Source organism: Oryzias latipes, chromosome 8 (genome assembly GCF_002234675.1).
Source record: "Oryzias latipes chromosome 8, ASM223467v1".
Classification (NCBI taxonomy): Eukaryota; Metazoa; Chordata; class Actinopteri; order Beloniformes; family Adrianichthyidae; genus Oryzias; species Oryzias latipes.
Genome location: NC_019866.2, coordinates 23,302,941 through 23,329,323, shown reverse-complemented (window position 1 = coordinate 23,329,323; position 26,383 = coordinate 23,302,941). Strand labels below are relative to the sequence as shown.

The 26,383-nt window shown below is 42.6% G+C and overlaps 2 protein-coding genes across 2 annotated transcripts; both read right to left on the bottom strand.

Moving 5' to 3' along the window:
- Positions 1 to 3,213: 3,213 nt before the first annotated feature.
- LOC101170845 (ferritin, middle subunit) lies at positions 3,214 to 4,506 on the bottom strand. The gene is made up of 4 exons (XM_004071859.3): positions 4,214 to 4,506; positions 3,822 to 3,968; positions 3,604 to 3,729; positions 3,214 to 3,529 (listed from the first exon to the last, which is right to left on the bottom strand). The coding sequence occupies exons 1-4, from the start codon at positions 4,313 to 4,315 to the stop codon at positions 3,374 to 3,376; spliced, it is 531 nt and encodes a 176-aa protein (XP_004071907.1). The 5' UTR covers positions 4,316 to 4,506; the 3' UTR covers positions 3,214 to 3,373.
- A 3,160-nt stretch (positions 4,507 to 7,666) lies between these two features.
- On the bottom strand, positions 7,667 to 24,781 carry aldh16a1 (aldehyde dehydrogenase 16 family member A1). The gene is made up of 17 exons (XM_020705532.2): positions 24,481 to 24,781; positions 22,620 to 22,719; positions 22,414 to 22,540; positions 22,180 to 22,337; positions 22,031 to 22,108; positions 21,768 to 21,955; positions 21,538 to 21,696; positions 21,300 to 21,458; positions 19,603 to 19,759; positions 18,146 to 18,221; positions 17,775 to 17,880; positions 16,150 to 16,271; positions 15,892 to 16,065; positions 13,570 to 13,774; positions 13,276 to 13,461; positions 8,673 to 8,798; positions 7,667 to 8,542 (listed from the first exon to the last, which is right to left on the bottom strand). Exons 1-17 carry the CDS (start codon positions 24,568 to 24,570, stop codon positions 8,372 to 8,374), a joined length of 2,382 nt encoding a protein of 793 aa, XP_020561191.2. The 5' UTR covers positions 24,571 to 24,781; the 3' UTR covers positions 7,667 to 8,371.
- Between the last annotated feature and the right edge of the window lie 1,602 nt (positions 24,782 to 26,383).

The following is a 26,383-nucleotide window of genomic DNA, read 5'->3' as shown; positions in this document are numbered from 1 at the left end:
GAACGTTTCTTTAATCTCTGCAAAGACTCTTGATCTACGTTGCGGCTGCTGAAGCCGATAGTCCTGGTTAGAGATGCTCACAAAGAGGTTTGCGGTGCTTATAAATTATTCCTATTTTTTGGAGAAAGACAAAGAGAAGAGTGCCGGTGCAGTCTTTGTTCATGGACCTGTCTCAGACACCCCTCTCAGGTTTCTCATTTATTATTGCGTGATAGAATTTGTTCATTTCTTTAGTCTGATCCTCCAATCGGAATTTCCTCAAGACAAAAACCCAATCCAGTGTGACTGTTGTCACAGATTATTTTAGAAACTTTTTTTCACCTCAAGAATGACAGAAAAATGAAAGCCATGAGCAGCATTGTATGATGGGGGCCTGAAGGTGCTACCCGCCCTTGACCATCGACTTCTGCTTCTGGCATTTTGGCTGCTGCAATCGGTACTCCTGACAGGTGGCAGTTGTGGGGGGACACTCTTGCCCCCCACAACTGCCACCATTTTTACCTGCTGAATAACCACATTAGGACCTTCACTTTTTTCAAAATGACAGCTTTTCTGTTAGTTTTGTCTCCATAGCAACCATTTTATGCTTTGATCGCCTGGGGGAGACGATCAGGTCTAAGTCATTTTTAGAAGAATCTGCAAATGTAAACATCTTATTTTCCTTGGCAACACAGGTTATTTGTTAACCGCGCCCACAATTCCATTATAGTATTATTGCATGTTATATGGTTTTGTTTCAACTTGAGGCAAGGATCCGTGTTTTAAATTTTCACAATATTCCAGTAAAAAATATGCAAGCAGCAGAGTAAATCCACTTTTGCAAGCTCTGCATGCAAACAGCGTTCAAGATCTACAACTTTAAATTCCAACATTTTTTCCCAAGTAGGCCCACCATATTTTTCTGGAGCAGATGTTGCAGTTTTGCAGAGTTTGGCTGGGGGTATGATTTATATGTGATTATTTCATAAACATAAAGAGGATCACAGAGGTTGTTTCCCTCTAATAACCGCTATAATAACCACTAATAACCACTAATAACCACTATAGATGTGTGTTTCAGTTTTTTTTTTTTTTTTTTTTACTGGTCCTGTCCAGCAGCTGAGCAAACAGATGAGAGCTGTAGGCCTCTTGTGTTGGAGAGATTTTACTGTTATAACATGGGGTCATAAATCTTCTGACACACGAGGTTTATATTTAAATAAACCCCCTGTGGACTTGAGGCTAAACTTTATTTATATTAATAATTTTTGTTTATATTTTGTGTTGGATCAAACAGAATAAGGGAAGAAAGAAGAAGAGGGTGGGATGTTACAGATGGGGGATAAGGGTACAAATAGGGGAGATATAAGGGGGCTAAAGAGGTTGGAGAATTAATAGGAAGTAGGGGAGGGGGGTAGAATCACAGAGCAAGACGTTGCTGGAGGTTCATCATCATTACTGTCACGTGTAAATGTTAGTTCAAAAGGGCGGGGCCTTTCCACACACATTCAAATTTCACAAACATACCTGTGACCTCCAAATTTCTACACATACAAGAATGTGAACATGTACACAATAAAATTCAGTTCACACACACATACTTGTGCATACAAACTAAAACTAATGAATTAAAACTTCAACAGAAAACCCATAAACAATGATCCGTGTAAGAGTCTCACTGCTCATTTGAACAAGAAGGGAGGAGACTCATGTTGAGTTCATCAGAGGACAGAAACTCTACGAGAGCCGACTGAGATCGGCTGAGAGGGGCAGAGCTTTGTGGTGATGTTTAGAGCAGTAATCAGACGCCGTTTTTTTCAGCAGAGTTCTGGATGGGATTGTGGGAAGTCTGCAGATTTGGTTGTTGAAGTGTCCTTAGGCAAGACACTCAACCCGACATTGCTGCTGTGGTTACAGGTTGGTACTAGGGGTCTAACAATTAATCGACTTAACCAATGAATCAATTCGTATTCCTCCTGTCTGAGGCAAACTGATAATCAAATCGACCCAAACCACTATAAAATCCTTTTATGGTGAAATGAATCAAATGTTGTCGATTTTGGAAAATACCATTAATTAAGGTTCAGTAGGTTTATTTTACTATATGACCCAATGCCATCACAGCGGACAACACAGATGTGATGGAAGCAAAACATTATGTCTGTCTGGGTCAACATTACTACGGCAAACACTCTGGCCAATCAGGATGGAGCTTGTTGAAAGTCCACACCCCTACCACTTAAAGCAGGCGACACAAAAATCTGTCAAACGTTTTATGTGGCAGCCAGCAGGCAGTGCATACCTTTATTGATTGGTCAAAAAAGAAGATTGTCAAGAAGATGTTTAAAAAAAAAAAGCCAGCAGGTACTTCCTGTTTGGAACTCCTGAGGGGAGGGGCCACTCTGTCCAGTTCACATCTACAGTCAATGTTTGTCACACTGCTTCTCATCCATCCGCTCTGACTTACACTCAGATTGAGGGAACAGCTGTACTTCTGTTGACCTCCCAAAACAAACCAAAGGGTTCAGGGTCTTGCCCAAGGACACTTGAATGTGTCATTTCACAAAACCAGAAGTCAAACCACTAACATCTCAGCTCGGAGATGACTCGGGGGACTACATGAACCTGGTGCTGCTGACTCTTTCCATCCCAGAGGTGTCGGTTGAAAAGGCTGGCGTTTCCTGAATTCAGCAAGGTTTTTTGTAGGTCGGAGTCAGGCTACTGGTTTTTCAAAATTCCACTGGATTTTTCCACCTAAGCAGCAGTGGCATTTTTATCTCATGACAAATCTTTTCAAAGAACCATTAAAAAAAAAAATCTTGTAAAACCAGTTCCAAAAACTTGGGCGTATTTTCATTTCTGATCTCTTCAGCTGCCCAGGTTTTTTAAATTTCCTAGCTGCCCTGGTGGGGGAAATATTTTAGGTCAAGTTCTTTCAGTGTAAAGACCTTTACAGCTCATTTCATCCTCAAAACCATGACTCCAAATGAGCCAGTTGAAAATTTTCCTTGAGTAATTCTCAACTACATCCTCCAGATGGCCGAACTCGTCTCAAAGAGCTTTTCAGTTCATTTGTCTGCCACACAGGATGATTCAAGTAGAATGTAATCTAGGACCTGTAGCATTTTAACTTAGTTTCAGTTCTTAACAGTCCACTCAGAAAATTGTCAAGTAGACCAACTGGTTTAGAGGAAACTGCTTATAAAATTCAAGCTATAAGAACAATGACAAGAATCCAGCTCAAAATGTTTATTCAGGTTCAAAGACACTTCAGACAAACCCATCAAGATGGGCAAGAGTCACATGACAAAAGCCAACGGATTCAAGACATTTTTCAGCAGGTGGAGCAGGACGGTTTGAGGCCTGCATCTGGAAGGTTCCTCCAGTTGTTCCTTTAGCTTTGGCTGCCCAGGGTGTGCTTGTCAAACAGGTACTCTGCCATCTTGTTGGTGTGAGCATCCATGCGGGTGAGGTTGGTGATGTGGTCACCAATCTTCTTGATGGACTCTACCTGTTCGTTCAGGTAGTGGGTCTCCAGGAAGTCACACAGCTGAAAACAAAAAATATTTAGTAAAATACTTCAGATATACGTTTAAAGCGGTGGAAGGAGTCAAAATAACCTACATGAGGGTCTTTGTGGTCAGAGGCCACCTTGTGCAGGTCCAGCAGAGCCTGGTTGACGTTCTTCTCCAGCTGCAGGGCGCACTGCATGGCTTCCAGCCCACTGCCCCACTCATCACGCTCTGGTTTCTGTGGGAGCAGACATGATACCAACATGAGTCATTCAGAACTCCAAATGAAGAAACATTTAGTCTGTAGGAAACCAGAGTCCGTGTTCAGACCTTGACGTCCTGCAGGAAGATGCGTCCTCCTCTCTTGTTCTGGAAGGACAGCAGTTTGTCCGCGTGCTCCTTCTCCTCGTGGCTGTTCTCCTTGAAGAAATGGGAGAAACCTGGAAGGGCCACATCGTCACGGTCGAAGTAGAAGGCCTGAGGGAGAGACGGGACACAACCAGACGTCAGGATAAACCAGACAACCTTTTAATTTTACATTAAAAGTTCTTTCAAATAATTTAAAAGAACAGTTATGAACATGTAAACAAGGAAAAGCTAGCATAGCGTACCGAGCGCTTGTGAGCACGCGGGGCCTAACACAACTACTAGCGGTGCAGAAAACCGAATAAAAACCGCAAATACAATTAATTTAAAATTGTTTAATAGCCTTCAAGTCTTACCATAGAGGTGTAGGTGTAAGAAGCAAACAGCTCCATGTTGACCATCCTGTTGATGGCGGCCTCACAGTCGCGGTGGTAGTTCTGGCGCACCTGGGACTCCATCTTAGCTGGTTGGTTTTTCCTCGCTTTTATTAACAAAGGCGGTAGAAAAATAAACTTCCTTTAGGCAGCGTTCAAGTACAGCAGGGTTGAAGCAGCTGGAAGGCAAAATGTTCGAGATAGACGACGCGGAGGAAGTTCCGTTCAAACACTGTTGAAGCAAGAACTTCTTTGAGATTCTCCCCGAGTGTGAAGCGGAAGGAGAGCTGCTCGCTGTATTTATACCCTGAGCTGATCTCGTGACCAACATTACGTCATGTTTAAATCTTGACCAATCACCGAGCTCCAGAGAGAAACGACAAAGAAAACAACAGCTTTGACGCAAATAACTTTTTTTCCCCTTATGACTCAGCGATGTTTAAACTGTTGATACCACGTTACAATGACAAAGCATTTTTACTTAAACTATTTTGCGTTTAGTAACATTGTAACTTTGTGATTTAAAGCTAAAACATCTTTTAGTTTCTTTGTCTTTTCAATTTAAACCAGCTTTACAGTTTTCAACAAAAAAACAACTAAATGTTTAGTCAGTCAGATCTGTCAACTATGAACACTTTATGTCATTTTACTTTTTTAACTTACGCTGCAAAATCTGAATCTTAAGAAAATATAAAGATTCTTGTTCCATGAAAAAAATGTCTTATGATGATTATGTCTTATTATTGCAAGAAAATAATCCAATCAAGAAAGCTAGTAGTGTGATTACTTTGTTTTCTGATTTTTTTTCTTAAAATTACAATTCTGGCTAAGACCATTTTTCTCACCCCATTGGCTAAATAATATTCTTTTTGTCTTATTTCTAGTGGGCCTCTTTTTGCAGTGTGCCTGTAGCTGTTTAGATGCATTTAATTTTAAGCCACATGTATCAATTTTTGGATTATGATTACAATTCTTCTGGTCTTATATCGTGTTTTAATTCTGTTCTTTTTTTTTTTTTTTTACAAAAACAAAGGTACTTTTCTCGTGACATTAAGCCAAAAAGATCTAAAATGACTCCAAAATGTTAAAATATGGCAGCTTCAATGTTAAAAACAAAATGACTTGGCCTTTTTTTGTCATGCATTGTGTGTAGTTACCAGTAAAGGTTTATTAGCTTCCCAATAACCTTTTAGAAACCTTATTTTCTGTAAAAAGCATTGTTGTGTGCTTTTAAATGTCCTTCACAGCTTAACAGTTGTTGGTGTACACATACTGGGGCAAACAAAACCATATTTTACCCTGAAAGCTGATCTTTTGTTCTTAGGAACCTGATGTGTGATCAGCATTCTTTATGTGATTTTATCTTGATTGCGTGGCAAACATCCTCACATGCTTTTATGATGACAGACTGAAATGGAAAAAGCCGCTCCTTCTGCTGGTGTGAGGTGAAAACATGGGGTCTGTTTGAGGAAGTGATCCCTGAGGAGACACACAGCTCATGTCTGAATCATTTATACACCCGATTCCTCCCCCATGCAGGTCCAATTCCATGTAGTGATGCTCCTCGGTCCAACCGCTTCCAGGTATCGTCTCACTAGGGAGGGTTCACTGCAGTCCTCATCAAAACACATCAGGCTCAGCTTGAAAAACAGGCCCCGCTGTTAAAAAGGTTATGCGAAGCATCTCATTTGTCTGCGTCTGCTTCACTTCCTGTCCGTCTCCTTTTGCACACTTCTCCTTCCAAAAGGCTGCTCACAGAAGAGCAAAACAACAAACTGGAACCTAAGATTTTTCATTTGGTCACATCCCCACATTTGTTTATTTATTTTTGCTTTGTCATACATCACACGGTCACCTTTAAGCTTCAAATGGGTCTCCTGGGTCCCAGCATGACTCAGCGTTTCGTGCATGATTCTGCTCCTCTGTGGAGGAGCAGCAGGGAGGAGGCGTGTGACCGCAGAAATGTTTATCTCAGCAAAGTGCTGGCTGGAACCGGTTTGGACACAAAAAAAGGACACACAAATGAAGCTGAACCACAGAGTCTTTTGTAACGAGTAACCGTTTATTACATTTACAGACATTTTATGTCTCGCTGTATCGAGTAAATGATTCTCACAGTGACACAGCTTTGACACACCTTTAACTAACTCTGGTAAGGCTCTGGTTCCTGTCAAGTTTGTCTGCATGTTCATGTTCAGCTGCATCCCGGTATTTCCTAAAGTTAAACGGTGTTTATGTTTCAGGTGTGTTGACGTTTGTCTGAGCGGCGCTTCCAGCCACACCTAACAGTTTCCTACAGCTTGACCTTTTGTTGTCTTCTTGATCTAAAAAGTCACAGGTGTAGAACTGGCTGCACAGATGGAGGGTACAGTGTTAAATCATCTGATGTACGCTGATGACTTGGTCTTTAGCCCCAGATCAGCTGGACTCCAACAGCTACCTGTGTATTCAGAGTATGGTGAACAACATGATGTAAAATACAATGCATCAAAACGTGTTTAATAATTATCGGCCTTAAAAAAAGACAAAAATACGACATTTTCATACTTTAAACTGTCTGATAATATCTTAAGTGTCTGTCATAACAGGAAATAGGTAGGTGATGTGATCACCGACTGTTTCTCAGGTGATGATATGTATAGTCGGTGCTGAATGTTACATGTCCATGCTAATAAACGCTTAAGGAAATTTGGTTCTTGTTCTGTTGACGTGAGACATCTAGAGAACACTACACACCACTGTACACTGCACATCTTTGGTGAAACTATAAAAAAAAGTTAGCCTTCGGGGACTAAAAGTGGCTCACGATGATACTTTTAGACTTTTGCTAAAAACGCCCAGAGGGACCAGTGATTGTGATCCGTTCGTGTTGTCCCGCATCAGGAAACTGCAGGCTGTTTTAAGAAATACAATGTATAAATGTATGTCGCCTGAATGCTACTGTAAATATTTATTACTTACCAACATTGCATATAGTGCCAGACGATATACATGACAGCTGTGGAAACGTTGATATGACCGTTTACTGAAAGGATAACAATCCGTCTGTTCTTAGTTGTAGGTTTTGTACCATGGACTACAAGTTTATCTATCTATCTATCCATCTATCTATCTAATCTTTGATTGCAGCATCTCTAAGCTGGAGCAGTTTTCCAGCTGAAATATATCTGAGGAAAGCCGTCTGCTCAAATTCAAGATGGTTGTAATCAGATTACATAAAGCTATCTACAGTGTATTTTAATAGAAGCTTAGTGAACGACCTCACTAAATCTTTGGTTTCATCTACTGCACCAAAAATGCAACTGAAGGAACAGAAGGAGAACATTTCAGGCAAAACATTTACTGTTTTTTATGCCACTTTGAGTGAAACAAGAAACTCCGGTCAACTAAACGAATCTTTGAAAACAAGTGATAAACTCTGAGAATTTAAAAAAATGTGGTCCTTCATAAAGTGTTTTTATTCAGGCCCTTGTGATGGAGAAGTGCACAGAATCCGGAACCCGTTGATTAAAAATAAAATTCCCAAAGTGAAGGTAAAGCTTCCGGTTTTCAAGTCATGATAAATCATCAGCACAATAATAAGACATATTTCTGTGCTACAGATGTCAGAGTTTCAGTTGAGTTTATGCAAATCTTTTTTGTGGTCATTCACACAGTTCTACTGGACTAGTATATCTGTGCACAACAGATCAAAGAAAACACTGATAATCCAGATATCCATAACACCAGGACAAGTATTTTAGATTAAAAATGGATCAAAACAACTCAGTTCTGAGTGAACTGAACAGAAAATCTTAACACTGGAAGATTCAATGCATCAAGAGGCAAAAGGTAAACAAAAAGGAATGAATACTGAAAGAAAACCTAAAAATGGAAGCTTTCCATCTACAGTAAGTGGACTGCAGCACTTTAAACTGAATCTGTAAAAAGGTCAAAGTCATTTGGGTTTTCACAACTTCTTGTGTGGACAGAGAAGGCATCCCTGCTTTGTTTGCCATATATATATATAAATATATATATGGATAGAAAAATCACTTATTCTGTGGATTTTGTTCATCTTTCCTAAACGTTATCACGCTTCTTCGTCTACAGTTGCCGTCTTGTGGCTTCTTGACCTTTGACCTCTTTTCGACTGTCACATTATGCAGTGGGGATCCACACGCTCTTCCACTGGACGGCGTTCCTCCACAGGTCCTCCAAGAACGATGGACTGGCCTGAGTCCAGTCCACACCTTCGTCCTGGCCTTCCTGGCTCACCAGCCTCAGGGTTTTCAGGGGGCGGGTGCACGTGTACTGAAGGTACCGGCATCCCTGTGGCAGGAACGCAGACAGGAGTGACAATTAGAAACGAGAGAACGCTCTGGATTTGTCGAGAAGAGAACTCGATCCAGGAAGGCCTTTCCGGCTCTCTTTAATTATCCAGCAGGTGTCCTGTTCTCACCTCAGCGCTCCCCCAGTACCAGATAGACCTGATGACGCTGTGATTAGCAAGAGCCACCGTCAGCTGGTCTCGCCTTCCTGTCACGACGTTAACAAGCCCTGCTGGTAGGTCAGAGGACTGCAGTACCTGAGGGGACGAGCAGAGGCGTGTGTTTCTGATCAAAACTAACCTAACTAGAAGGAGCTGCATCTCCAGAAGAAAACGCAGAATAACGAGAATAAAACTTAAAGGTTAATAATTGAAAATAAAGAAATGATCAAAGTTGATCATAAAGTGAAAGCAGCACAATAACAAAAAAGATGTTTGTGAAAAATGCCAGCGCCGGGTATCGAACCAGCGAGTTTCTGCACCAAGGATTCCTCATGGATTTCAATGGAGGCAGAAATCCTGGAAATCCTGGAATATCTTGAAAAGTTCAGGGATTTGAAGGACCAAAAGTCATAGCTGGAAAAAGCTGAAAGAACTGAACATTTTGATAGTTATATGGTTAAAATAGCTGAAATATTGTAAGAGTTAAGCGCCGAAAAAATGGCAAAAGATGCTATAATCAGTGATGAAAGTCAGGCAAGGAAAAAATCCCTGAACTTTTCTTTGAGCGATATGGCGACGCAGAGAGAAATTTTTGAAAAATACATAGTCTTAGATGCATTCTGGTGCATTCTGGCAGCTCGTTATTCACTTCTTAATCAAGAAACTAAGACTAATGGGAGCATCATCATTTGTCATTCAAACCCCTAGTTTGACTCTCCATTAAGGACTTGCTGGTCCTAAAAAAGAATTTGGAAAATTGCTCAAAGTAACACAATCCTACAATCTACGCTTTTCCTTAAAGCTGCAAAACATACAATTGCTAAAATATAGTAACATCAAAGCCCCAAATGGCAAAAAGAACACCAGTAACTATGATATTCTATGAAAATACCTCAGTTATTTATACATTATTTCTGCTTTAGAAATGACTGATGTACAACATCCACTTGCACTGTTTTCTCAAACTATAATTACATCAAAATATGGGATCTGCTTTAAACTATAATTCTATAACATAATACATCAATTCTTTAACACCAATACTAAGTAATCTGGGAAATATCAAAACAAACATACAAATTAAGCTAAACATTGTAAACATTATTTTTTAAGGGAGTGCGGGTCCAAACCATCAAATACTTATAATTAATGTCAACTATACTGAACTAAATCATGGTAATTAGGAAATACAAATAAATTAGATAGATAAATGTATTCAAAATAAAAACTGAAACTCAAAACTAAAACTGAAATTATTTCTGGTTTTGAGATTATTTTACACAAAAAGTATTTGACCTACACTACCTTAAAAATCTTTTTTTTCCAGCCAAGACCACTTCAATTTGTTTTTTATCGTCTTCTCACAACTGAGGTCGTGACCACGCTCAATAATGACGATGCCTGCCATTATTTTAACACAAATTTGATCGCAAACTCTTCAGATGTGTTTGTGAAAGTTTAGCGTGGGTCCGCCAGTTTTGGTCTCTAGGGAAGCGAGTCACGCTGACCACGTGGTGCAGACAGAGCCAATCAGACCCGTCGACGCATCCGAAAGCAACTAAAACATCCCGTCATTGGTCAATTAGGCCGGGAAGACGAGAGATGGCCACGACCATAGAGGAAGCGATCCGCGGAGAAATACAGAAAATAAAGCTAAAATTCGCCGATTTCAGACCATTTTCTAATCCGGAAAGCGATTTGTCCGTAAAGATCAGGTCTTTATTTCCCGGAAAATACGTTCGGTTTGCTCAAAAACCCGGATTTCCGGGAATTCCCGGAAGACTTTCATCACTGTATAATAAACAAAAAGAAACAGGAAAACAATGGTTGAAGATTCACTCTGACGAAAATAGTTTTTAACATGTTCCTGTGGCATTTTTCTGATGAAGGAAAACAACAAGTAAAAATTGCATTTCTGAGTATTTCTTTATTAAAATCGTAAGAAAAGCAGAAGAAAAATTGGCGTTTGAAAAAAAAGCACATTTATAGTATAGTAAAAGCTCCTTGCTCCGCTCCATTCTGATCATCCACTTGCAGATAAATAGACGTACGTCTTTGTTTTCTTTAGCTCCACGGCTGCGTGGCTCCAATATTTATTGTTGCACCGCTAATGTTAGGTTGGGGCTGTAAGCTAGCAGGAGAGAATGTAAACAAAGAGCTCTCAACATTAGGGAGGGGAAGGGGGGGCTGGGCCTACTCTACACCTACAGTCCCGCCCACAACTCAGAGGTGACTTTCAAATGAATCCCTGCCGCTCTGCAGAAACTATCTCCTAGAAAACAACAAAGGTTTATTTTGATTTTGGCTAACAACGGCACAGTCATAATTAAAAGACCACTGGAAACACTTTGACTATAAATCAAAGATGACTTGAGTGGGGCTTTAAAACAAAGCAACAGGAAGATGTGGGACCACGGCAGCCTCACACATGCAAAGCAGTCACGGTTTCCTTCTGGCAGACTGTAAGCAGAAACTTTGCAGATGTGCTAGCTCTGGGTTAGCAAAGCGAACACTAGGAATGTCAGTGTTTCCATATTTACCAAGAACAGACCCGCAGAGTCCCGTCACTGACTGAAAACGTTCTCCAAATCAGACCATGGACTTTAAAATGTTGACCAATTTTTTTCACATAGCCAGTTGTACAAATCTGATGACTGAAGATGTCCAGCCTTTGTGGGCACATTGATCAGAGGGCCTGGTAACTGCAGCTGCGTTCGGTTCAACTGTGGGACCAACCAGAAAGTAGCCAATAGTGAAAACAGGCTGGCAGAGGTGCTCAAACTTTTGGAGTCACCAGAGACTGCTATGCAACACCCCATGGCCCTCAAGGCCCATAGGATTGGGTCAGACGCTCGTTGAGGTCTCCATCAACTGAAGCGGGTCTGACAAATGGTGTTCCAGGATGGATAACAAAAGATTCTGTATCAGACTTTGTTGGGTCCACTGAGTCTACAACCCTCCACCAATGAAGTCCCACATCAGTGACTACTGCCCTCACTCCACTGGTGATGAGGAGGTTTGAAAAGCTGGTTCATGCCTTCATGTGTTGAAGCACCAACAGAGGACACAGCCATGCAGGCTGACCTTCCACCTGGATCTCCCACAGAAACTCCAGAACCTGGGTTTCCCACAGTCCATCTGCAGCTTTCGTCAGCGCCAGCTAACCACAGGGCTGCGAGCTCCTGCCCTAACACTAACATTATTTCTAGGTATTCGGGCGCCAGTATTTATTGCTGGGGGGGGGGGGGTCACAATAGAGGGACGAGGTAGAGCAGCTCTTGGGGAACAACCTGCTGCTGCACTCCACAAATACAAAGGATCTAATCACGGACCACAGGAGGATAAAAATAGACATTTTCCATCAACAGGGACTGATGACAGAGAGCAGAAGATTGCAGGTTCTTGGGAATAGTCATATTTATTACTTTTTAGACTGTCACACCAGAACTACTGTTGCATTTTTATTTAGTTATGTTTAAATATTCCTATATCTACCTCATAGTACTTTCTTTTTATTATTAATCCTCTCTTGTCTAACTCCTTTAAACTTTTTTTTATATCTTTCTAGTTTGCACGGGAGCACAAGACACCGAAGCCAAATTCCTTGTACGTGCACTGTACTTGGCCAATAAAGGTGATTCTGATTTTTATTGTTTAAATTGGTTAAATGTCTATGGCTCTGAACTGATTAACACTAACATGTACATGTAGCATGTTTCAGTGACCATGAAAGCATGTTCTATTCCAGGGGTCGTCCACCATCGGCGTGCAGGGAGGAAGACAGCGGCACGCAGAGGTGTGACCAAAAAAAAACAACAAAACAAAAAGAAATCAGACTTAATAAAACTTTATGGTTTCCCAGAACATACATGACTTACCATGTCAGGCTTCATGAACAGGCGATTTAAATTAATGCGCACCGTAAGGGGAAAAAAAAGTTTGCCTCAGTGAAACGAGAACGTAATAATGAGTCGATGAGATGATAGGCGGGACGATATGAGCGAGTGTCTGTGGATGGAACGTGAACGTGAGTGGGAAAACCGCATCTGAGAACTGCACACGTTTATGAATAATGACGCTGTCCAACTGCTGAAAATGTACATTACTATGATTAGCAAACGGAAATAAAGAGGAAAAACATTTAGATTTAAACGCAATTAAAAAAAACGTAAATAAAATTACTCAGGCCCTGTCTCATAATGTAACAAAAGACGAAAAAAGCCAAAATTGGCTCTTTTTTTCCATGGTTGTGAAGTTCTTGCAATGGTATTTTGTTCTGACGTCTCTAATCCTAGTGCTGACATACCGAAAACGTAGTACTTTTTGGTTCAAAGTTGCAATAATATTTCAACTTTGGCCTATTTTTCTTGTGCAATATTGTTATGAAAGCACTTTTTCTAGTTAATGCCAAAATCTGTTTAATAAAGACCAGCTGTTTGTGAATTAAATAAAATTTTAGGTATATTGGAAATACCTTACCCTGCCCTGCCCCTGCCCCTGCCCTGCTCTGCCCCTGCCCTGCCCCTGCCCCTGCCCTGCCCTGCCCTGCCCTGGATAACAGTTGGCCGTTTACCTGAATGAAAGCTATGGTGGGCAGTGGATGCTTCTGGCTGGGAACCATGACGACAGCGTTTCCCGAGGCAATCGCTGCTCCAAGAAGCGTCACCATAGAGAGGAGGGGGCTTTCATCGGGCAGGACAACCCCAACAACCCCCAGGGCTTCTGGGAAGGAGAGGGCGGAGCCCGATTTTGGCATGGGCTGAAAAAGAGGACGGCGAGGGAAATAAGGACCCATGGAGAGGGAACACTGAGATGATTTTATGGTCCCACCTGACAGTCAGCTGAGACCACCTTCACGATTCCTCACCAGAGATCCTCCTTGCACTTTGTCACAGTAAGCCGCCCACAGAGCGAGCCTGGTGATGCTTAGCTCCACCTCCTTTTCAGCCTCGTCCATGGACACACCAGTCTGGGTGTGTAGTGATGTTGCGAGATCTTGCCTCTTTGCCTCCACGCCCTTCACCAGAGCGTGCAGCGACAGCGCACGTGCAGAAGGAGTCTTCTTCTGCCAGCTGGAGGGAGAGTGGAATGTTCAGACAAATGTTTTCCCTCCAGGCGTGAGGAATCCACCTGGATTTTGTTCAGGTTATGAAAGAACAGGTGAGTCAAAACTGACGCTCCACCCTCAGCTGAAGTGATGTGCAAACGTGGCGGTCTGACCCACAGCGATGTCTCACTGTGTGCAACCACCGCCTGACCGACCAGCTGTCAGAGGTCACCGTTACCAAACAGGAGAAATGCCCAAACACAGCAGGACCATCCAAAAACCATCTATAAGGATACAGATCTTTTAAACTGTCGGAAATTTGAACGGATGTTTAAAGCGTGTGGAACTCGAGTTCCACATGGCAAACAGGAAGAATTTTGTGTCGATTGGTAATTTCACACCTGACCCAACATAAATTACATTTGGAGTTCCCCAAGGCTCCCTCCTTAGGCTACTTCTATTCAACAACTACATGCTAAGAACAGCGTCATTGGTTACCATAGCGACGCATGGCTCTCCGTAAACACATCAGAGACAGGGGATTTGTTACTTTTGACACATTGTGGGGGGGGGGGGGGGGGAACTAAACAGTGTTTTTACAGGTCAATAAAAATTCAGAACTCTGCTGCTCGTGTTCTCATATGGACCAAAAAAGTAGAACCACATCAGTCTGGTTCTGAGGTCTTGACACGGTCTGCATGTCTGCCAGAGGAGAGACGTTAAAGTTCTGTTGCTGGTTTATAAACCTTTGAATGGTTTAGCACCAAAATACAAGACTGACCACCTGACCCAGTCTGTATCGGCCAAATGTCTGTGCTCATCTGGATCCGGTCTGCTGTCTGTTCCTAGAGTCAAACCAAACACGGAGAAGCTGCGTTCAGTTTCTATGCTCTACAGATCTGGAACAGACTTCCAGGAAGCTTCAGATGAGCAGAAACAGTTTATTTAAATCCAGGATAAAAAACCACCTGTTCTCCAGCTGCATTTGATTCAATCCAGTTTTTTTTAACTTTATTTTTATCATCACTCCTTTAATATTTCTGTCAAATGTTTCTAGTTTGGTGTAAAGACCTTTGAATTGTCTTTGTACACAAATAAAACACATAAAGCTGCTTTGCTACATGAGGGACCGTCCCAGGAACAGAACTTTATCAGGTCACATCAATAATTTACTGCGTAGCTGAGAAAGAACTCGGCATAACCCTCCCCTCTGAACAGGACTTTGGCACAAGATCCAAAAAAAAAACATTCGAAAACAACAGATATTTTCTAAGAAACTCCAAAGCCTGGGAAAAGCTAAAACGGTGTCACTTCTGAGTTGATTTATTTAGAAATGAGTGACATTTATAGGTTTAAACCTGAGAACCATCAGAGGATCGAAGGACTGTTTGTTCTGTTCTAAAGCTCTGAGAAGGACACGTTTCCATGGAAACCTCAGGTTGCTTCAGATGTCTTTAAACTTGGCCGTATTAAGGTTCATTTTAAGTTTTTTTTTGTTTTGTTTTTTTAAAGATAATTTTGAATTTTTTCATACAAACCGACGTGAGAAATACCAAATCAGTCGGGATTAAACGTTACCAAACCACTTATCTACAGTGATATGGTTGGACCGTCCAGGGTCAAAGGTTAGGCTGGTGTTTGCTGAGCTCAGCGCTCACCTGCCTGAGCACACCTGGTTCAGCTGATCCACCAACACTCAGAAAACAGTTAACAGGCAGCATGGAGGACCCACTCTGAGAAACAGAGCAGCAAAGACTTCAACACTTCTACAAATAAAATCCGACATTTGAAAGTGCAAATTCAGCTAAAAACAAACAGGGGCGTGGCTTTGAGGGAAAACCGCTGACACAAGAAAAAGGTGTTAATCTCGGCAACTTCTGTAGGACTTTTCTGGAAGACCGATGGCAGGACTCTTCATGTTAGCCTTTGAGGACATCGACCAGAAACGCAGAACAACTCAGAACAATTCAGACGTTTTTAGACGTTCAGATCTTCAGCACTGAAACTTTTAGGAAACTGTTTAAATTTAATTGGATCATATTTAGGTTTAAATGCAGATCATCTTTACAGAATAATGAATGTAGCAGCCCTGTCCTCAGAGCAGGATCACGGTAGATCGTCCTGCTGGGAGGTTTCTCTCACCCGGGCTGGACTTTGAGCGCTGCCTCCACGGCGTTTCGGACATCTTTCCGGCCTCCCTCTGGACAGAGCCCCAGCACGCCGCCGCCGCCCCCTGGTGATTGCACAGCAACACTGCAGCCAGACACTGATTTACAGGCTTTGCCCCCAACAAACTGCAGGTAGGACGGAGGAGAGCTAAGACAAACACAAAGCAGAGTCATTTCAACTTGTCCCTGGGCTGTTGTAGGATGAACAGACTGATTAGTAAGAAGCTTTTACCTGGCCGGGTCAGGAATGACTGCTGGTGACTCTTCTGTCCCAAACTTTGAGTAATCCAAGGGGACCGCGGATGAACGAATAGGAAGAGAGGAGACGGACGGACGCAGGAACTGGTACAGACCCTGACGGAAAAGACATGATGTGAATCAAACAGGATCCAGCAGAAAGCAGACGACTGTGTTTTCTACAGAGATCTTACTGTTGAAGTAAACAGAGTTTGAGTAGCTTAGGGCTGTGCAGGGCTGTATGTAGGGCTGAAACGATTCCTCGAGTTACTCGATTACAAAAATTCCTCGAGGCAAAAACTCTGCCTCGAAGCCTCGTTAAATTCCTATGACGCGCACTATACGCGCGGCGCAGGGATTTGATTGAGTCACACGGACCGTTTATTCACACGGACCTTTTAAATTTAGTTGGCGCGATGGCAGAGAATAGATCTATAAATTAACGGCAGAAATTGTCTTAAGTGTGGGATCATTACACACTTCATAAAGAAGAGAACAAGGTGCAGTGTCTCTACTGCAAAATAGAGCTGGCATACCACAACAGCACATCTTCCATGATTCAGCATCTGAACAGAAGACATCTGCGTGACCGCTGGAACCCCGACGCCTTAGGCGCGGGACCGGCGCGTGGCTCCGGCAGCGAGCGAGGGGCGGTGTCAGCCGCTCCGCGGCGACCAGCGCGGGCCGCATCGGCGGGCGGCGAGGGCCCCTAGCTGCGGTATTCAGGCGACCGGGCCTGCTTTGAATACTCTAATTTTTTCAAAGTAAACGCTTCGGACCCCGCGGGACACTCAGCTAAGAGCATGGAGGGGGCGCCGAGAGGCAGGGGCTGGGACAGGCGGTAGCTCGCCTGTCAGCGGACCGCGAGGCTTCTTTAAGCATTGCAAAAATAACAAAAGCATTATTTTTACACAAAATATAAACAATGATAATGATCAAATATGTTTTTCTGATTCTTTTATTTTTAATGGCCTTCCATTTTGGTGTTGTGCCACCCTTTCAAAGTCTTCTGCCCCCCATACAAAATGTTCTAGCTCCGCCACTTCTCAAGACCAACTTAAAAACACCAAAGTAACATTTGCATCAAAGCGGATCTTTAAAATCAAATGCTTGTTCATTTTACAACCACATCATTTTTGTTATGCATTATTTGTTTTGGTCGTTCAAAAACACACACAAGTCGTTTTATCCGATTACTCGCTTAATCGATCGATTAAGTGCTAGATTAATCGATTACAAAAAGAATCGATAGCTGCAGCCCTAGCTGTATGTTAGCGAGACAGCATGTAAACAAAGGGCTCTCAGCAACAGGAAGAGGAAGGGGGTCAACAGTCCCGCCCAAACTCAGACATGAGTTTATAACCAACGTGAGCTGTGCAGAAACTATGCCATGGAAAACGACACATGTTTTTGGATTTTGGCTAAAAACGGTAGACTCATAATTAAAAACCACTGGGAGAGTTTTGGAAGAGCTCAAAAGATGATGGGAGTGCGTCTTTAAAGACTCAAAAGCACATCTTCAGTCTCATTTCATGCATCTCCTCTGCTTTTCAACAACAGTTCAACTCTGAACGTGGGCTTAGCTCACGTCAGAGCTCCGATCCGTCCACCGCGGCTCACCTCCTGTCCTCCGTCTGTGCAGCTGCCGCCGTCTTTGTGAGCGCAGACGGGCAGACACGGATCCACCACCGAGTGGGAATTCACCCACACCGAGCCCACCGACAGACTGAGGAGGACAGCAAAGGTGTGAAGAGCGTGGCAGCTAACACACACACACTTCCCAGCTCCGCCCTGCAGGTTTCTGAGTCAGCCTCTTTCAGGCTCCTTGCAGAGCTGAATTATGGGAGCTGAGAACAACCTTTCAGACAACATCCAAGTAAAAAGCGAGAGCGAGAAACAGAAAAGAACGTTTATAAATTATGAAGCAGAAAAAGGGACAGTTGGACACAAAATGAAGAAAAGAGGGAAAGGAATCAGGGTTTAGCGTTTACTTCTTGGCGGTCTCCAGAGCCAGAGTCAGGTCTTCAGTCCAGATGGAAGCTGCCAGGCCGTGAGGACTGTGGTTCCCTAAACACCACAGAGGTCCACAGGTAAACCCACAGCCTGTTCTGCCTTTTCAATTTAAGCCAAACAGAAGTCAGGCTGCACGACTTTGGATCGCCGCCTTTAAAACTCAGCGTAAAACTGTACTTGGAAAGGGCCGATATCGTGCTAAATCAACTCTATAGAGTATTATCATGTCCCTTCCCCGACCCCAAAGTGGTATTTTGATCCATCCTTTGAGCACCAGCCCCTCCCAATCCATGAAAACATTGTGATGTCATAAAGTGAGTACCCGCCCCTTCCAGGAAGAGTCTGCGCGGCTAGCCCCGCCCCCAGGCTAACACACACACCCACTTTCTCCGTCGAGCTAGCGGTGATCAGCTAAACGCTTTCCTTTTTTAGGCCCAATATCTGAAAAGCTTCAAAGCATGATACAGGGCCCTTTAAAAAATGAATAATGACTCCAGGACATATACTGCCCCCTACAGGTCAATCATTAAATCGTTACAGTAGCTCAGTGTTTTTAAACTGTTTCTAAACAGTTTTTGAGCCCAAGTGTATTTTTCACTTGATTTAAAAAAGAAGAACACAAACCAAAAGTGTACTAAAAAAAACTCTTTATTCTGTATTCATTACTCAGAGTAAAACTTGGTTCTGGTTGGATGAACTCAGAGCTGATATCCAAGCAATGACCATCTTTCACTGGTTTAAAAACACTGCACTGGCTGGATGTGTACCGCCCTTTTGTTTGGGGTTCCTTCCCTTTTTTTGTTTCAATGTGTGGGAAAAGGAGGGGAAAATGCATACATTGTTCCGTATCACTTATTATTCAATATTGCTGCACTAAAATCCAATAAAAACTATTTTGAAAAAAACAAAAAAAAAACACAGCACTGGCTAAGAGGTTCAGATTTTTTGAACCACAAATAGATTTTTTGGGGAAAATTTACTCACAAATCCTAATATGTAAGTACATATACAGTAAAACTTTACAGGTTGAACCACAGTAAGGAAAAATAATGGGGGGGAAAAAGGAATTAAAAAACATCTTTTCAATCGATTTGTGCTTACACAAAAAGATAAAAGGAGAAATCTAGATGGAAAAAACTCAAACAAACTGAAGAGAAATAGACTTAAAAATGAAAAGAATGCTGTATAATTACTTTGAAATATACCACATATATGAAGAACTAAATACTAACCTTGAAATTTGGGGTAATTAACATGTTTAATATATTTTTACAGCATTTATTATTAGATTAAAAGTATCTACACTGATTTCTGAATCTGTCAAAACCGGCACACATTTCTGAGAAGCTGCAATTCTGCGGTTCTGTTTTATGTAACGTTTGGAGCAAAGTCCAGAGCGGCGGTGGCGGCGGTGGCGGCGGTGCGGCGTCCTTACCCACAGCTACTGCCTCTTTGTGACATCTGAAGGTCATGAGCGGCAGCAGAGGTCCAGGGGCCGGGCTGACTACACACGGCGAGGCGGGGGCCGCCCCGCACAGCACCGTGGGAGGATACAGAGGCCCCGACGGGGGGGCGGAGCACGACTGGATTAACTACAAAGAAACAACAAAAGAAGTCAATACAATCATTAAACGTTGCTGATTTGTATAAACAGAGTTTAAAGCAATAGGGGGGGTCCAAAGACAGTCAGATCTGGCAGGGTGAACGCTTGAGAGCCCGGTTTTCAACCGCAGTTCTATAATTTTCATTAACTGAACATCTTGGGGGAAATGGAGAACTATAACAATTTTTTACTTTTTTCTACTTAACATGAATGTTATTTTTCCAAATTGACCGGTGAGCTGCAGATCTGGATTATTAACCCCCCCAAATCCAACCTCTCAATGCTGAGTGCCAACCAGGGAGGCATTGGGTCCCATTTTTAGAGTCTTGGGTATGAGTCCTTGGCCTGGATTTGAACTCACGACCTTCCAGTCACAGGTTGGACACCCTACCACAAGGCCACTGAGCTGGTGCAACTACAGTAAAAGAATACAGGTCCAGGGTAGATTTAAGTTAATCATTGCCCACATGTGGGCATGTAGACGGTACATGAGAACTGGACTGAGTGGCCCCTCCTCCTGTTTGGCGTTCCCAACAGGAAGTACCTGCTGGTTCCAAGAAACCAGAACCCCATAGACTTCTATAGAGAAATAAACAGCAATTGCTCATCCATTCTATTGGTCAGAATAAGTAGATCTGATACCTTTTATTTACATGTTCTTGATTATATGAATATATAAAAAAAATCAGTAACACAAGTTATTCAAATTATAAACTAGCAGATCAGATGCCTCAGTAAAAGTAAGTGGTCTCACGTATGACGTTCGAAACGTTTGATTATCAGATTCTCCCGAGCTTTCATTGGTAGGGTTGTGGACTTCCAACAAGCTCCCTCCTGTTTGTCGAGAATGGTTGCCATAGAAACGGTGACACAGACCGATTCAGATCAATTACTGACGACGTCTGGCTCCAACACGGCGGCATCAGTATCATGAAAAAATGCAGAATGAACCGAGCTGGAAGTAAATCATTTCCCATTGATAGCGCCACACTCACTCACTCACTCCAGTTCCTTTATACAGTCCATGCTTGTGTCCAAATTCATTCCCTGCTCACCACATAGTGCACTATGTAGCGCGTTTGCCGTTCTGCAGTTCTGTGCGAATCTACAATTCCAAAATCGTATGCCCTAGAAATTTCCCAGAAGTCTCTGCCAAAAACCAGTGTGCATCAATGCTCACTAGATCGGTGAATTTAGACCACAATGCATTGCGTCTGAACAAGTTTTGCCCAAAAAATGCATTTAAATGTATTTTTTTTTTAAATAAAACATCAACGTTTTTATCTTCAGAAGACAGTGGACTCATAAATAATCATCATAAAACGCTCATATTAATTAGATTTTAACTTCGTGAAATTGATGACGTCATATCCACCGTTAAAAAGGTATTGATCATTGCTTTTTCAAATTCAGTGCACTACATAGTCCCACACTATATAGTTTTTTAGTAGTTAGGGGTTAGGGTGGGAATCCGGACAGCACCAATGCTTGGGCCGCACCTCGGACATGTCTAAAGGTTCCTGACTCACCGTCGCCCCCTGCTGTTGAGCTTCCTGCACTGCGGTGTCCACCAGGCTGCGGTCAGCCTCACTTTGAAGGGAAACGCACTTTAACCCGGCCAAGCGCAGCTTCAGACGATCCACAACGTTGTCGCACACGCTCTCCTGCACGCACAACACCCAGTGCACCTGAGGGAAGAGCGCAGAGAGGACTCTGGAGCAGACTGCAGCTGGAATCAGGCGAACATCCCATCCTTTGCTGCATCACCTCACTCTTCTTCTTAAAGGCTGCCTCTATCACTTCGTCCACAGCGCTGTTTATGTCCGCCGACTCAAAGATGATGAAGGGACACGTGGCCCCAACGCAGGGGGACACGGAGACGGGAACCCCCATCCCTGCTGAAGCCTGAACCAGCGCCAGCCCGTCCTGGAGCACAGAAACACCCGTTAGACTGTAAAGTCAGCTCCATTACCCCCCGGCTTTGAAATGTCACACACTGGCTTGCTGCCGCTGTAAGTGACGTAGCAGATGCTGGGATTCTGGGCCACGTTGACGCCGAGCGTGACGTCACTTCCTGTTAGAACGTTGAGAACCCCAGCAGGAAGTCCCGCCCCTGAGAAAAGCTGCGCCAAGAGGAGAGCTGGAGGGGCAACGCTCCGCCCAGGAACAACAATCACAGCGTTACCTGGAAATGAGAGAGAGCAGGAGTCTGTAACGCCGAAGGCGAAGGGAGCGGGGCATGTAGGCGCCTGGGACTCACCCATGGCGAGCGCTGGTACGACTTTCAGCATCAGAGAGTAGACAGAAGAGTCATCAGAGGTGACAACGGCCACCACACCTGGAAAAGACGACAACGAAGGTGTGTCAGAGCGCCGTAAACCACGGTAAAAAAAAACCACAAAGACTCACCAAGAGGCGTCCAGCCGGAGAGGAGCGTGTCCCGGAGCTGAGCCCAGCTGCTGTAGAACTGCAGGAGCCTGATCAGGGACGGAGGCGAGCACGCCATCGCACAGAGCTGGGACAGCTCCGACAAGCACTGACCGTGCAGCCCCAGGACGCCCACCAGCCTGACAGCAGAGGACAGGAAGGTCGTGAGACGAGCGGTCCACACGGAGCAGCTCCGTGGAACGGCGTTGGACAGACCTGAGCAGCACTTTGGCTCTCTGGTAGCAGCTCAGGAGGCTCCAGGACTTGAATGCGCTGACAGCAGAGGCGGCGCACTGGGAAACGTCGGCCTCTTCGGCACACAGCACGCCGCACACCTGACCGCCTGGTGGGTTTAGGAGGAGGAGTTTCCTATGGCCGCCAAAAAACCACTAACAGGTTTCTGTTCATCGGTCGGCGCTCACCTTTAGAGTCGAGAACGGAGAGGCTCCTCCTTTCTGCCAAATGAACAAACTTCCCATCAATGAAGAAGCCCAGAGAGCGGGAATGATGATCCAGCCAGGCCTGATCAGGAAGTACAGAGGACAAAAGCTTGTTGGGATCCCTCCTACTGTCTCATTCATCCAAAACATGAACTCAGAGGAGCTGTAATCTGTCCCAATATCTGTCCTCATCTAGGATTATGTTTCTCTGTAATCACACTCAAAACTAAGTCAGCCATTTAGTATTGAAATCGCAAAAGAACGACTCCATATGTTTATGATTATACAGAAAAAATTACATTTAAATACAATTAAACACAATTTTCAAATCAAACCAACCGATGCATTTTTTGTTTGTCACCGTAAAAAGATAACCTCAAATAAAAAAATAAGAAGAAAAAAACACTTAAAAGACCAACATTTTTTTAGTAATGGTCTCATGATGGAGGACTTACATAAAAAAAAAGAAACTTAAAATTGCATGTCTGAGTATTTCTTTACTCAAATCATGGTGAATCAGGAGCAGATGAAAAAAACAGCAACGGGGAGGGGAATGGGGGGGCGGGGTTGCTCCACACCAATGGACCCGCCCTCAAAATTTCTAATCAACTACTGCCGCTCTGCAGAAACTATGTCCTGGAAAGCGACACTAAAAAGATGATCAGATGATCAGAGTGGGCCTTTAATCAAAAGTTTGATGCATTTAACAATACTATAGTTTTACAGTCAGTTCATTTAATATTCATGTTAGAGATGTTATGGAATTACGTCTTTGAATTAGTTTGGTCACATTTACTGTATGTGATATGTTCATATTTCTGCTAACTCTTTAGAATGAAAGTGGCTTCCACATTCTGTATTAAATATGTTTTTGCAGTCGCATCTGAGTCAGCTGAATTAACCATGTTGATGTGTTGAATTCAAGACTATTATTATGAAGGAATGGTGCAACTTTAACTATTATTAGATATTCTACCAGGTGCAAACAAGACAGATCTAATTTTATTTTTTGGATCAAATTGTGTAACATAGAGCAGATGAACAGGCTGATAAGACTATAGAAAGGAGACATAAATCAAAACTCGAGCCCAAATTCATTGGTGGGCTGGATGCTGCCCCCTGCATTGGTGCTTTTTTGGTGGAATCTGTTAAAAATTTACAAGCAAGAAGAGCAAAGTGCAGAACTCAACATTTGCAGTGAAAAACTACAAGTAAAAAAAGACGAACCTGCAATCAGTTGTATTTATCTAACATGAATTTAATAGTAACTGATGAGACTTTATATGCTGGTCGTAATACAAACGACAGACTCATGGTTACAATTATTATATAAAAGTAATGTATAGATAACTATTTGTACAGATACATCTGTAAAAAGCATCAGCAGTGTATCTCAGAGGGATTTTCAAGGATTCCGTTTGGTTTAAAGGGTTTTCCTCACATTGTATAAATTTAAATTTGTGCACTTATTACTTACATGTGTGTACCCATAATGCATCATTCCATACCGATTTCAGGAAAGAAAGAAAAAACACACAAGTCTGCAATAAACGTTAAAACCTCATCTCTGCAACAATCCAAAGCTGTCAAAAAAGGTTCCAGTTCAAACCAATAACTAGAGTGACTTTATTTTACTATGTTGTAAAAAATAAAATAAAAGGACAATAAAAGGGTTCAAAGTTAAAAACTCAATAAATGTTTTAGAAAAACATGAAGTAACGTTAAGTTGAAACACATGCTCCACTCGTGGGTGACTGTCAGCTGAAACGTCGCGTGTTCAGGCGGGTCTAACTTAAGACTCCCGGGAGGAAAACGTACTTTAGCGGGTTGTTTGACACTTTACCTGTGCGGTGGCTGCGGAGGAAGGGGCAGCGGGTCCGCTCTCCATGCTTCGGAAAATGTTGAATACTGTCTCGGTGGTTGGACCGGCCATACTACAGAGGACTAGTCCGAGTGGAGCACGAGGCAACTCGCCGGTTTGAGGTGCTACTCAGATTTTTAAAAATGTCAACAATAAATAAAACTGTTGTCACGTTTGACATACAGATATTTTTTTTAGCAGGAGCACTCCTGAGATGTCACATGGACTACAAGATGCTAGCTTCCCTGCGCCAGATTCTAAGCTCCTCCCACCAACTTCCGGTCCGTCTCACACGCTTCATGCAGTGCGACACCATGGCGTTTGTCGATGCACCCAGCAGTTGGGTTAACACCCACTTAAATGACTTTTTATTTATGTTTATTATTAAATGACGTTTTTAATTCAGTGACTGACCACCGCAAGAAGGTTGATATTCTTCCGGTCGATAATTTAAACAGTAACACTTATTAATGTTAGGACACACGTTATAAATTTTTTTTTACCACAGTGTGAAACATTTCAGCCAATTTTGCTGAATAAACTAACTAACTAACTAGCTACCAAATATGATATACCTAATATATTATAATAAAATATAATTTTAACCTTGCTACTAATATGTACAAGCTTTTTTGGATAGAGTCCTACTGGATCTATGAAAAAATGTATCTTCTGGTTTGAAGTTATTCTCTTTAATTACACAAAGTTTTTATTTTTTATCACTGATATTTTGTATTTAACTTAAGATTTGGGCAGATCATATTCTAATTGGAGCATCGATTAAATTGCACCGGTTAATTATTTGAATGTAATTTTCTATCAGTAATTTCTTTTGGTTCATTTGAAAGACTTTATGAGTTTAAAAGAATGATGATCAGTTGTCACAGTTCATAACATGAAGTCTTTGAGTGTGTCGTATGAACAGGGAAGTGTTCATCTTCTGTTTTTGCTCTGTTTAGTTATGCTCAATCTTCCTTAGTTGCACCTAAAATTTTGTTTAACTTTATTTGTTTTGCCTTTTTGTAATATAATTTTGGAAAACTTCACCCATAACTGTTAAAATGTATCTATCCATCCTCCTCCGCCCATCTGGGACAGGGCCGCGTGGGCAGCAGTTGAAGCAAAGATGCCCCGACTTCCCTCTCCCCAGCCACTTCCTCCATCTCCCCAGGGGGGGACCCTTTAACCCTTGTGCTATCCTATGGGGTCAAGATGACCATTGACGTGTTCTCCCTACCATGACAAAGGTGGATAAAGGTGGAAAGGATTTCATGTAATCCATGGAAACCAGTGAAGATTGCAAATCATAGAAGAAAAAAGGTTCAGCGCACTGTCTAGTGGGTCTAGATGACCCAACTCCCAATGTTACAGTGTCTAGGATAACACAACGGTTAAAATTGGAACCAAAAGGCTGCAGAGAAACCCAAGATGCCCAAGCCCATGAAAGTCAGCGCCTTCTGTGTTTGTGGAAAACGCTAATGTGACATAGTGTTAGTATAAAACCTTCAACATAGAAAAAAATAAATAATAATAATATCAAACTTTTATTTCAGACTCAGGTGGTCCATAGGAAGAAAAGAGAATAAAATAAAACATAAGATACAAATACAGTATTTATAATAAAAAGTAAAAAGATATAACTTAAAAAGAGTATAATCGCTGTATCCAGTGTTTCCTTAGGGCAGAAGTGTAGCGGCATGAGCTTCTTTTGGGATCAGTCAGAGACATGATAATTGAGTTCTTAGATTTGTCCAGGCGTTCCATGAGGCTGTATGTAAGCTTACGCAGTAGAGCTTCACAGGTGGGGATGTGAGCGTCCACAAACAGCTGACTGGCTCTGTACCACCTGGGCACCTGTAGCAGAAGCCTAAAAGCATCATTATAG